General features: G+C 48.4%; 1 protein-coding gene across 1 annotated transcript; it reads left to right on the top strand.

Moving 5' to 3' along the window:
• Window positions 1-10,231: 10,231 nt before the first annotated feature.
• Window positions 10,232-12,993, top strand: ikzf5 (IKAROS family zinc finger 5). The gene is made up of 4 exons (XM_052080886.1): window positions 10,232-10,699; window positions 11,113-11,273; window positions 11,442-11,615; window positions 11,762-12,993. The coding sequence occupies exons 1-4, from the start codon at window positions 10,638-10,640 to the stop codon at window positions 12,598-12,600; spliced, it is 1,236 nt and encodes a 411-aa protein (XP_051936846.1). The 5' UTR covers window positions 10,232-10,637; the 3' UTR covers window positions 12,601-12,993.
• The last annotated feature ends 207 nt before the right edge of the window (window positions 12,994-13,200 follow it).

The raw sequence follows: 13,200 nt of genomic DNA, 5'->3' as shown, positions 1-13,200 counted from the left end.
CCAGCTAAATAAGTAACTCACAATCGGAAATGATGTTTCTCAGTGTCATCCTATCGATTTAGTTATTTATTTATTTTGTTTTTACAAAAACCGAGAAATACCTTTTCCCTCATAGTGGGAGGACGATGACTTCAATGATGTTTAGGTTTTTCCTTTTTAGTTTAAAATGACTTACCTTCACAACAATGCCGCATCGAATTGTAGCCGAAGGAGCAATGGCGATCCTCTGGAGGAGTCCGCCAATCACCGTTTTGCTGCATAATTAAGTAGGTGCTGCCATCAATGACGTGTTTCTGAACAGACGTGAGAAAGTGTTTTTCGAAACTCCAGAAAGAGGACTCGGGTGAGGTCTGAAACCAAGACTGGTCACCACCAGAGACCCGGCAGTTGGCTTTATTTTCTCCTGAATAGATCATAGACATGTAGAAGGACTCTGGAGGATGTAGAAGGATGACACAGTACAAAAAAAAACCAGATGAAGTAAGTCAAGGTGGTTTATTTAGAGAGGATGTGGGTACAGAGGAGACTTGAAAATTCTTCAAATCAACAAGCATTCCTCCTTGCCAAGGACTCCACGGATACACTTTTCTTCGTCACCCCAAGGCTCGTGTCTTCCCTGTCGACACAACACGAGTGACCCTATTGTTTTGGTCGGTGGGTGTCAAGCGCCCCCCCCCCCCTACCGTGACAGACGTAATTTTGCGTTGGCTTGCTTGCGTTACCTCCATCTGCTTGGCCGCACGACGGCTCGTCTCCCGACCTCGGCAGCTGTCAGAGCGGAACAGGGCCTCAGGCCATATTGGGGACGGTGTACACACACACATACATGACAATCAACTAGCCTGATATATAGTATACTTCATTTGTTCAATGTATCTTTAAATTCTGGCACCCTAAAATTTATTTGGTCCAGGAACCTTGGTAAACCAGCTCTAACAACAGTTCTATTCAAACTGTTTAAAAAAAAAGAGCTAAAACAATCTATTGAGTTAAAAAAGTGACATGCTAATTGTTATGCTAGCGCTATGGAGTTAGCTCATACTGTATACTGATGCTTGTTTGGGTTTGCCAAACAGTTTCTTCGGCTCCTTTCCCACATCGGTTTTGTGAAATAAGAACCAAAGAGTTCTGGATATGACCCCCCCAGCCACCCCCCCCCCCAAAAAAAAACTACTATAAAAGCAAAAACTGGAATCGGGGATAGGGACCAGCCCCAAAATTGAAAGGGGTCTCTCAAAACTGCTTTCTTAATAAATCAAAGATGGAGAGCCGAGCCGTGACAGTTCTATCTTCCCCACATTTTAATGTCCTCCAAGACCCCGCAGGGCGCGCAGGAAAATTAACCATTTAATAGCAATAAATAACCGCTTCTGACTCAAGGGGACTACACATCAGTCTCCGTCCATCATATCAGCCACGCATATAAATCATGAAATAGCGGATGTAAGGGCCCGATCCAATATTTTATGACCGTGCGGGAATGCTCTTTTCCCTCTATCAGCTCAACCAACAACTTCCAACGTTAAGACTAAAACACATTCAACTCAGAAACCGTCCGTGCCTGAAAAAGCGCCCCCTTGCACTGTTGCCTCCTGCTATTTATCTTTCCTTTTCCGTCAATTACGGTCTCATTAATGCCTCTCAATTCATTCCTTTACCCCCCCTCCCCTTTTCTCTTCCTCCCATTGACGTATTTGATAGCACCTTGTATTTGTCAGAAAGCAACATATTGATTGTTGGTAAAAACATAAGCGCAAATCAAATAAGCCCCATTTTGTCGATGGATGGGACACTGCCGACCTGCGTGCTCAAGGAACGGGGTGGGGGGTGGGGGGGCAGTTATTGACCAATTGACTCGATGCGAAGAAGGGGCATTCTTCTCCCCCCGCAGTGTAAAGACCTCCGACGTTAGGCTAAGCGATCACGACGCCGTCTCGGCGTCGGTCCATCTCCGCTAGCGCTAATACCCGACCGACTCTATGGAAGTCTTCCATCAGCGCCGCGACATATTTGGGTTTGTATTTTCCTTTGATAGGGGGCAGAACCTGCAACATATGCTTTTACGCCCCCCCCCCCCCCCCTCCCGGCGCCATTAGAAGGCCCGCCGTCATGTGGGTTATTTACGAGAAACTATTTCCCGCTTACTTACACGGGCTGCTTATTTCTTCCCCCGTGACCCGCTGTCGATCCGTTTTCCCCGAAAGCCTTCGAGCGAAAGACATCTTCTCCGTGTCCACGGGTCAGCCTCGGCAATTGAGCCGAGATTGAATAGCGGTCTGGAGTAGGATGAAAGGCACGGGTTTGGCCTTTATTGTGTTGGGAGAGAAGGAGTGCTGGGAGAGGTGCGTTGAAAAGCCCCCATGGAAGGCTTCCTTTCAGGATGATAAAGACTCCCGCGAAAATAAGAAGCGATGCCGGCTGTTAGCGAAGACCAAGTCTGGCCAAGAACGAGTCGGCAAATTGACGCCGTAAGGGGACGTGAAGGATCTCAAACCTGCAATATTTCAGGTCTGTTCCACAAACATGTCGAACGCAATCGCCTCGTAGGCTTTTTCGGCACTTTTTCCCGGGTGTTAGATGGTGCGGGTACTCCAAAGTATATGAACAATCCATAGGATCCCTCACATGATACTTTTGCCCAAAAGTGAAGTCGGATAGATTCTTCAGCTGAGCTGTGAAGCTGAATGGCATAGGTGTCAAACTCAATGCCCGGGGGCCAAATCCGGGCCAACACATCATTCTATGTGGCCGGCGGAAGCAAATTAACTTCCTTGGTGCTTTCTAAAATTTATACCAAAATTTCAAATTCAATAATCGATATCGGCGGCCCGGTAGCCCAGTGGTTAGCGCATCGGCTTCACAGTGCAGAGGTAACGGGTTCGATTCCAGCTCCGGCCTCCCTGTGTGGAGTTTGCATGTTCTCCCCGGGCCTGCGTGGGTTTTCTCCGGGTGCTCCGGTTTCCTCCCACATTCCAAAAACATGCATGGCAGGCTGATTGAACACTCTAAAAATTGTCCCTAGGTGTGAGTGTGAGTGTGAATGGTTGTTCGTTTCCGTGTGCCCTGCGATTGGCTGGCAACCGATTCAGGGTGTCCCCCGCCTACTGCCCGAAGACAGCTGGGATAGGCTCCAGCACCCCCCGCGACCCTAGTGAGGATCAAGCGGCTCGGAAGATGAATGAATGAATGAATAAAGTCAGGATAGAGTCTTCAGCTGAGCCGTGAAGCTGAATGGCATAGGTGTCAAACTCAATGCCCGGGGGCCAAATCTGGGCCAACACATCATTCTATGTGGCCGGCGGAAGCAAATCAACTTCCTTGGTGCTTTCTAAAATTTATACCAAAATTTCAAATTCAATAATCGATATCAAAAATGGATAGGCGGACGGATGCGTGTATATTTGATCTGTATTAACCCTTCCGTGCACCCTGTAACCCGATGACACGCTAAGCTGTCCGCTGGAGTAACCGCTGTGCCTGAAAGGGTGAAGTTCAGTCTTCTGACATTTTATAAAAACACAGTTGGGTTGATATCGTCTATATGCCTTTTTAAAGATAGCTTTGATTTGGGGACTCGGACAAAGAGCCAAATAAAGTGCGGCGTGGCCAAGCAGGTTTGTCACTGTCACAGGTAAATGATGTAATTAATGAGCGTGTAGCTGAGCGGACGTGCAGCGGGGCGTTGGCTTTTAAACACCTCTCCAGCTGACTGGGTTTGGGGAGGCCCAGCTGGACGCGGCCAGCGGATCGATGGTGGGGGGGGGGAGGTCAAGGGTCAGTCAACGCTTCCATTATGGTAGCTCTCATCCTCATCATCATCTGGCTAACGATGCCTGCAAGGAGGGTCGGGCGCGGAACCTGGAAAAGCGGGGTTGGTTTTGTGACGTAAATGTTTGATGCGGTGTCGTCGCCGAGGAATTTCAGACAAATGACGACGATTTGGCTTGAAATTCAAGAGCGATAGCTCAACCAATGGCCAATGACAAAGATCTCCAAAGCATTTCATCAACGAGAGCTTCTGACCTGTCAATCGGACACCGCGGACCTCGTTTGCCAGCGTAGGTGGTGGGCGCGACCAAGCACATGCGACCATTTTTGAATTGTGATCTTGATGCATTGCGAATATTACCGCCGGAGGAAGCCTGGGAAATCTTTCCCGCTCAGATTGCGCTTGATCAATAATCTCGGGAGAAGGGGAGGCCTCATTAATTTCAAACTTGAACTCACATTAGCCGTGTGACTGTGGATTTTGGTTCAATGTATTCCAAATCTTTGCGTGGTAATTAGGGGCATTCATCTCATATGATATGAAAGACTCAAGGGGGGGTGCACAGTGTGCGGGAAGTATTTGAGGTGAATCAAAAGCTAAGCGCCGCATGTAAAAATCCAATGTGCTCGTGCCGCGTTCCAGTGCACGGCACTTAAACCGACTATAAAAATATCTCGCTGGCATAAAATGTCTGACGGGACCGTATCTGTTTTTTGCCCCAAAACGTGCACGTCAGACCTCTCTCTCCCTCAGCATGCCAGCATTGCGGGGTTAATTCTTTTCCATTTTTGAATTTTTATTTGCCATCTGTGATGCGTTTTGTTGTTTGTTGGTTTTACTCGTGTGTGACTTGTATGAGCCGGAGCGCATCCTATCCCGCGGCAAAATCCGCATACACCATTTAGCTGTAGTCTGCATTTCAAGACGTGAATTCTCCGGAGTTTTTTATGGAAAAAAAAATTTCAAAAAAATACAGAGACAAAAGTATTTGAGGGGCGGCCCGGTAGTCCAGTGGTTAGCACGTCGGCTTCACAGTGCAGAGGTACCGGGTTCGATTCCAGCTCCGGCTTCCCTGTGTGGAGTTTGCATGTTCTCATGCGTGGGTTTTCTCCGGGTGCTCCGGTTTCCTCCCACATTCCAAAAACATGCGTGGCAGGCTGATTGAACACTCTAAATTGTCCCTAGGTGTGAGTGTGAGTGCGAATGGTTGTTCGTTTCCTTGTGCCCTGCGATTGGCTGGCAACTGATTCAGGTTCTCCCCGGGCCTGTGTGGGTTTTCTCCGGGTGCTCCGGTTTCCTCCCACATTCCAAAAAAAACATGCATGGCAGGCTGATTGGACGCTCTAAATTGTCCCTAGGTGCGAGTGTGAGTGCGAATGGTTGTTCGTTTCTGTGTGCCCTGCGATTGGCTGGCAACCGGGCCTGCGTGGGTTTTCTCCGGGTGCTCCGGTTTCCTCCCACATTCCAAAAATGTGCATGACAGGCTGATTGAACACTCTAAATTGTCCCTAGGTGTGAGTGTGAGTGCGAATGGTTGTTCGTCTCTGTGTGCCCTGTGATTGGCTGGCAACCGATTCAGGGTGTCCTCCGCCTACTGCCCGAAGACAGCTGGGATAGGCTCCAGCACCCCCCGCGACCCTAGTGAGGATCAAGCGGTACGGAAGATGAATGAATGAATGAGTCTGTGTTTACATGCATCTGCTTTTAAGAGGCGCAGCATCTGACTGAAAGTACACTGGCGATTGTGGCTCTCCTTTCCCACATCGCAGTTAGTAAATGTACCGCAATCCATAAAGAACGATCGCTTTGAGGAATGTTGTAACAGCAGGGAGCTCAAAAATTATGACCTATTTCCCATCAAATAGACATGACATGCTCCGGTTTCCTCCCACATTCCAAAAACATGCGTGGCAGGCTGATTGAACACTCTAAATTGTCCCTAGGTGTGAGTGTGAGTGCGAATGGTTGTTCGTCTCTGTGTGCCCTGCGATTGGCTGGCAACCGATTCAGGGTGTCCCCCGCCTACTGCCCGGAGACAGCTGGGATAGGCTCCGGCACCCCCCGCGACCCTAGTGAGGATTAAGCGGTTCGGAAAATGGATGGATGGAAGTATTTGAAAAGCAGAGCAAACACGGTGCATCAGCATTTTGCTGTTATGCCGCACGCGAATGGAATAAGATGTAATGTTGCATTTTGCCTTTCATCGTTGCCTTTGATTGTTGTATTTCAGCTATGTGACGCGCACCGAGTGACCTCGCGGATGCAATGCGCTGCATAAATAACGCTTCCTCGCCTTGCCGCGTACATGTTCAGAGGCCAAGATAACATGGTGAAATTGTCCGAAATGACTTAGCGATGACAAAATCATTTCCTTTTGGTTGCTTTGGTGAAGGTGTAGAAAATGGAAGCCACATGAGGGATCGCGACCCGCTAGTGTGTGAGGACGCACTATATTATCATCGGGACGACAAGCTCGTCGGTTTTATGGGGCACTGTTGAAGGTGCGAGTGAAGTCGGGTATTAGGGCAACTGTGCGTTCACACCCATCAGTCAGGACAAATGAGCTACAGCCGCAGAGTGACAAGCGTTAGGGGGCGATCGTGCATGGGGTGAGAGTAGGGGGGGGCGAAAAATGGTGCCACTTTTGCGGCCGTACAAATGTCGTTTGACCGCGATAACTCACCGCCGGGCACTTCATTTGGAGACGCTGAGCGGTCAATAGCGACGATGCCATCTTCTTTATTTGTAGCCGGTGCTTTCGGTTGCCGGAGCGTCGAATAAATAATCCTGAAATGCCACCTGGGTAAAAAATATCGGCTGGTTCTAGTTGTTTTTTAGTATTGTTTTTTTTTTGTGCTGGAGCCCATCACAGCTGTCTTTGGGCAGTAGGCAGAGGACACCCTGAACCAGTTACCAGCCAATCACAGGCTACACAGAAACGAATAACCATTCACACTCAGACTCACACCTCGGGACAATTTGGAGTGTTCAATCAGCCTGCCATGCATGTTTTTTGGAATGTGGGGAGGAAGCCGGAGCACCCGGAGAAAACCCGCGCAGCCATGGGGAGAGCATGCAAACTCCACACAGGGAGGCCGGAGCTGGAATCGAACCCGGTACCTCTGCACTGTGAAGTCAACGTGCTAACCACTCGATTATCTGGGCCGACAATTGTAATATAGATGCTCGTGTTTATTCATTCATTCATCTTCCGAGCCGCTTGATCCTCATGAGGGTCGGAGGGGTGCTGGAGCCCATCGCAGCTGTCTTCGGGCAGTAGGCGGGGGACACCCTGAATCGGTTGCCAGCCAATCGCAGGGCACACAGAGACGAACAACCATCCACGCTCACAATCACACCTAGGGACAATTTAGAGCGTCCAATCAGCCTGCCACGCATGTTTTTTGGAATGTGGGAGGAAACCGGAGCACCCGGAGAAAACCCACGCAGGCCCGGGGAGAACATGCAAACTCCACACAGGGAGGCCGGAGCTGGAATCGAACCCGGTACCTCTGCACTGTGAAGCCGACGTGCTAACCACTGGACTACCGGGCCACCTGCTCGTGTTTATGAAAAATAAATAAATAAATAAATAAATACATGGGAGGAGGACCTTGAAAAAAAACACGACATATTAAAATCGCAATTGTAATATTATGGCCCAAAAAAAAAAAAAGGTTTCCAAATCATTCCGCCCGACTCATATCTCTGATGCAGACGTACCAACCACTAATAGTCAAATGAATTGATGAGCAATTTATCACTCCCCCCCCCCCCTCCCCAAAGACTCAAAGAAATAGCTAAGAATCCACTTTACGAATCTATGAGGAGTAATAGTCTAATTTGTCACTCGCTACAATCCACCTGATCGTTGCCGTATTTCAGCCATATTGGAAGGACTCGCGCCATCTTGCGTGCGTGTCTGCGCGCGCACGCGCGTTTGTTTGTCAAGTGGTGCTTGAAAAGTGTAATAAGGCAGTCAGGAAAAAAAAAAAAACAGTTCCCGGGTGACAGCGGCTTTATGGCGCACTGCCTCATAAAGTCCCATCATATCTATTCACCGCCGCGATTATCAAATGGCTGTTGAACACTCTTATGTCTTCGTATTCGCCAGGCAGTCAGTCAGCGTCGCCGCGCCGAGGAAATATGGCAAGACGCTGCTCGTCCTCCACGAGGTGGGGGGGTGGGGGGGTGAAATAAGCCCGTCGCGTGCCGCTTTACTCAAGTGGAACATTTCTCTCTTGGCCGCCTTTAAGGACCAGACAGCTGCGGTCAAACTCGGGTCAATAAAATGTCCGTCTGTCCTTTGAGTCTCCAGATCCATCAAGTGATAAAAGTTTGTCTTTTCGGGAGGGGGGGGGGGGGGGGGGAGGAAGGCGCCCTCATCTTGCGAGACACTCAGGAAATTAATAAAGGAAATTGTTTTTTGTTTTTTTTTTGTTGCTGCGCCTATATCACATCTAATCTGTCCCTTTGTCCACGTGTGGCGGGCTCCAAGGCCCCGCCAATCAAGGGAGACAGGCCGGCTTTATGAAAAGCCACTTGTTCCCCGCATAATTGGGGAAGACGAGAGGAAGGGATTGGAGGGTTGGGGGGGGGGGGGGGGTCATTCGCTGAGTTAAATGGGAGCTGGAGGTGGACGGAGGGGGCAGTCTTGTTTGCCCATGTAAAGTGCGATCCAGATAATAGCCAGCTCATCAAAGGCGCCAATTACATTCATGACAAAGCGGGAGAGGCGCGCCTGCGAGGAAATTAAGTGGTGAGAGGAAAGAAAAGCTTCATATATACCTCCTTTATGCTCGCCCGCACACACACACACACACACACACACACACTCTCTCTCGGCTCTTTTTCTAGTGCTCCACGTGGAGACTCCCAAGAAACAGTCTCCCGTCTAATCCCCCCTTCACCTTTTCCGCCTGCCCATCGTTACTATGGCTGCACTTGGGTGAGATTAAAAAGCTTTTACACACCGATAATCTTCCAATGTGCTCAACAACAACAAAAAATAGGGGCCCACTCCTTCAAATATAATTCCAACTTGAGGTGTAAATTAGATCCAAACAATTAATTAAATTCAAATCGGAATCGTAAGAAATGATGTTTCTTCTTACAGATACAGATCAATGCATTGATTTTGTTTGTTGAAAAAAAAATACACAGGAAGAGGAACTTGGAAGAATAATCAGTCAGGAAAAATATTCATAAATGAGCACAAACAGCCGTGAAGTCATCCTTAACAGTCGGGACGGTTCTTCTCTTTGGCCCGCAGGACACAACCTGCACAATTTTCTTTCTTTTCTCGTCAGACCACAGAATGCTTTTCTACTTTGCATCAGAAGCAATTCGTTTGACATTATTTCCTACATGAAAAATTGTCTGGTTGTGATGTTTTGAAACGCGTGGAAGTCAATGGGCATCACAGCACAGAACATGTTTGACTTTGAAGGCCCCACCAACCTGCACATGAGCAAATCCAGTCGTACAGCCGATATTGCATATTGAACCAAATGAGAGAGCATCGTTCCAGCTCTTCTCGCTAACGAATCATTTTGTCTCCGTGTAAATTATTCATCCGGGGCCCCGCTGGAAACATGTGCATAATTAAATTGCAATAAAATAACATAAGTACGGACAGGCTGTTGGGAGCACATGCTAATTGGCTGCTGAGATGTCTCGCGCGAGCAGTGTGAATGTGCATGCTGGTGATGTTTGGAGTATAATTGATCAATACTGATCCAAGTATCTCCCAAGGAGCTTCCTTTGTACGTTGAGGTCTGAGTACACGTGGAATGGGGAGGTTCAACAAATGTTTCATCATCAAGACCGTGTCCACCATCTAGTGTCCACTTGGTAGAAACACAGGTAAAGAAGCTTTTTTAAAAATATATATTATTATTATTATTATTTGGTTCATTTTCTTCTTGGACACATTTACACTCGAAACAATCCCAGTTATTTTGCTGTAACACATTTATTTTTTATTTACTTATGTTACACATTTGATAGAAGATGGCTGTCAGTCAGAACACAATACACCCAGTAATCAATCTTTATTCTAAATAGAACATGAGATTCGGTCTTGTCTGGGTGTGCTTAAAAGTTTTCAAATGTTTACAATCCATTGCAGCCTTGCTTTTTGCCGGTAGAGGTCACTGTTAGTGATGCTTCAAGAAATCAACGATGCGCCGAGTAGTTCAGGGCTTCACAAAAGCTTCATTTGCCGATACGCGATGACGTCGAGCCCGCTTTTTACGTCAACGGTGAAGCGAAAAATTTCACCAAATGTGGGTCCTCCCTCTCACCCCGGCCTTTGAATGGATGTGCGCTTGATGTTTAACCTTCAAAAAAATACTGTCGAGACGTTACATGAATTTTAAAATGAGAGTGCTTATAATTTATGGATTTTAATCTGTCGGGTATCTGGTTTAGTCATAGGAACCTTTCTTTAAGGACAATTCGTGTGATCGGATCGTTTATCCCTGAACACAATTCGGTGAACATTAGTAGTAGGAACCTTTCTTTAAGGACGATTCGTGTGATCGGACTGTTTTTCCCTGAGCACAACTCAGTGAACTTTCACCCCTTCCAACCTGGTTGTTTTGATTGAGCATCTTGGGCTCTCCGTGGGGGAGCCGGAATTAAACCTAATCTGATAGCGGGGACATTTTCTCAGAATTCACTCGTACACGAGAAAGAAGGGCGTCAATGGCGCTGTCAAGCAAAACAAACCGGCGCCCCCGCTGAAGAGAGATGCTCGATGTAGCCAAATGCTAACGTTCGCTGTCAACCTAGCGGATTTACCTGAGCTGTCAACATGGCGGTGATGGGAACGGCTGTGTAGCACCCAACCGACTGGACACACCGCATGTGTTCACATTTTGTTTTCAATACTGGCCTGGATTTTTCAAACAAGCAAATACAACGGATGTGAGTATGTAAACATTAACAAGCTTTACAATGGATTCGAGTCGTCGTTCGTACTTGACTCCTTTAGATGCAACTAACATTTTTTAATTATGACAATGTATTGAGTGACCTGATAAGCTTGACGTCATGTACTCCCGGGATGCAGTGGCCTTTTCACCACTAGTAAACACGCCACTCTTATTTTACAAGGCTGAATGATTGGGAAAAGATGTCAATGGCACGAATATTCTTGTCTGTCGCTGGAGTTTGACGTTGTTAGCATACTGGGGCATACTATATATCTGTTGGTGCCACCCCCAAACACAAGTTTTTTTGTCATCGATTTCAGTCCACACCAGCCGCAGTCACTCACTTTCCTGCTTTTTATCCTAAGCATCCATAAGCATTTTATCCTTTTTAAAATGTTGCTGCAGTGTTGGATTTTTCCATTCCTTGCTTTCAATGGGCGAGGAAAAGCCAGACACGCTGGTCTTCGTAAAGGATTTCCAGGAGTATCTGAGCCAGCAGACCCAGCATGTCAACATGATATCGGGTTCCGTCAGCGGCGTTAAGGAGGCAGATGAACTACCGGCCGGTAACGTTGACATTTCTTTCCGTTTATTCGAGAGTTAAACTTGTGATGACAGCTCATATAACAGCAATGCCCATCCCATTCATTGTTAGAGCTCTTTACAAATTCACTTTTTTTTACAGTCCCAGCTATGTTCGACAAATTGCTGCCTGTATATCCCTCCGTGCGCAGATTGCAGTCAGAACGGGTTGGATCACCCGGCGGTGGACATGTCCCTGGAGGACGGCGCTGGAATTTTGGTGGACGGTTTTGAGAGAACTTTTGACGGCAAACTCAAGTGCCTGTACTGCAGCTACGCCACCCGGGGCACAGCGAGACTCGTCGAGCATATTCGAATGCACACAGGTGGGGGGGAAAAGAAAAAAAGCTATAGAACCACTCGACTGACAATGCAAGTTATCGAAAAAGTCAACCTAGTGACTGTTACGGACTAAATGTAGCGCGATATTCCCGCCGCCGATCGTAAGCTTTTTTTCCCCTTAATCCACCAGGAGAGAAACCCCACCGCTGCCACCTGTGCCCGTTCGCCTCGGCCTACGAGCGCCACCTGGAGGCCCACATGCGCTCGCACACGGGCGAGAAGCCGTACAAGTGCGAGCTGTGCTCCTTCCGCTGCAGCGACCGCAGCAACCTGTCGCACCACCGCCGCCGGCGCCACAAACTGGTCCCGAAGAAGGATACCCGCTCGCTGCCGCACAAGAAGATGCTGAGCGTGCTGCAGAAAAAAAGCGGCTCGCTCGGCTACGGCCGCCGCCTCCTCATCGCCTCGTGCTCTTCTACGCCCCGGGCCTGCGACGCGGACGACCGCTCCCGCGAGCCGCCGCACGAGGCTTATGACGAGGAGGAGCCTCCTAGCTGCCTGCGGTCAAACCTGATCATGGAGAACCCCCTCAATCAGCTCTCCACCCTGGCGGGCCAGTGCGCCAGCCTCCCGCCCCCGCTCCGGCCCCCTTCCTCCCCAGGAGCGGAATCCGACGCGGAGGAGAAGCCGCTCCTCATCCAGCGCTCGCTCGCCTCCTCCTCGCCGGTCACCCCCGAACCGCTAGCGCCCCCTCAGCTAAGCAACTGCAGCCCGGCGGGCAGCGAGCGCAGCGGGCCCAACAGCGCCACCAACAGCCGGCCCGGCACGCCGGCGCCCGGCGTCCCGGCCCCCCGGCGCGCGCCGCATCGCTGTCATCACTGCGGCATCTACTTCCCCGACAACATCCTCTACACCATCCACATGGGCTGCCACGGCTACGAGAACCCGTTCCAGTGCAACATCTGCGGCCACAAGTGCAGGAGCAAGTACGACTTTGCCTGCCACTTTGCTCGCGGCCAGCACAAGTGACGACTTTTCAAAATCTGTCACTTTGCGGGATCTTTAGTGATTGGTTTCTTTTTTGGGTTTTGCTCTTCCCACTGGCCTCCCATGTAGCATTTTCGCCTTGCGGGAAGATGTCGGCATTGATATGGATCCCTTTGCCCACAATGGGCAGAAGTTGTCTGAATTCTATGAAGGAGTCGGCGGGAATTTGATGGCGACACATTTGGAAGTGTTCCATTTGCATTTTCTAAATTTGAGAAGAAAAATGGCATCATTCAATTTGATGGGGTCGGGAGGGGGGGTAAGTTGCAATATTAACCTTTACAAAAATTAAGTCGGAATATAATGGAAGTATATCTGTGCCATAGATTATTACCAGAGTGAAGAAAGTCCAAATCTGACGGAAAAACATCCTAATTTCATTTTGAATAAGTTTCAATCTTCCAAGAAGAAAAAAAAGAGTGATGACTCTTCTCTAAATTTCGCAACTTTTTTTCTTATTTTTTTTTTAATGAAGAGTGATGACTCTTCTCATAATTTTGCAACTTTTTTTCTTATTTTTTTTTTTAAATGAAGAGTGATGACTCTTCTCATAATTTTGCAACTTTTTTTTCTTATTTATTT

The sequence above is a fragment of the Hippocampus zosterae genome, chromosome 11 (assembly GCF_025434085.1).
Source record: "Hippocampus zosterae strain Florida chromosome 11, ASM2543408v3, whole genome shotgun sequence".
In the NCBI taxonomy this organism is placed as follows: Eukaryota; Metazoa; Chordata; class Actinopteri; order Syngnathiformes; family Syngnathidae; genus Hippocampus; species Hippocampus zosterae.
The sequence above is the reverse complement of the archived record's forward strand: the minus strand, read 5'-3'. Positions and strand labels throughout refer to the sequence as shown.

Excerpts from the sequence above, each read along its gene's own strand:
- ikzf5 (XM_052080886.1), top strand. The coding sequence starts at position 10,638 with ATGTGTTCACATTTTGTTTTCAATACTGGCCTGGATTTTTCAAACAAG. Across the intron at positions 10,700-11,112 it reads AACAAGCAAATACAACGGAT|TGTTGGATTTTTCCATTCCT; the intron begins GTGAGTATGTAA and ends ATGTTGCTGCAG. Across the intron at positions 11,616-11,761 it reads GCATATTCGAATGCACACAG|GAGAGAAACCCCACCGCTGC; the intron begins GTGGGGGGGAAA and ends TTAATCCACCAG.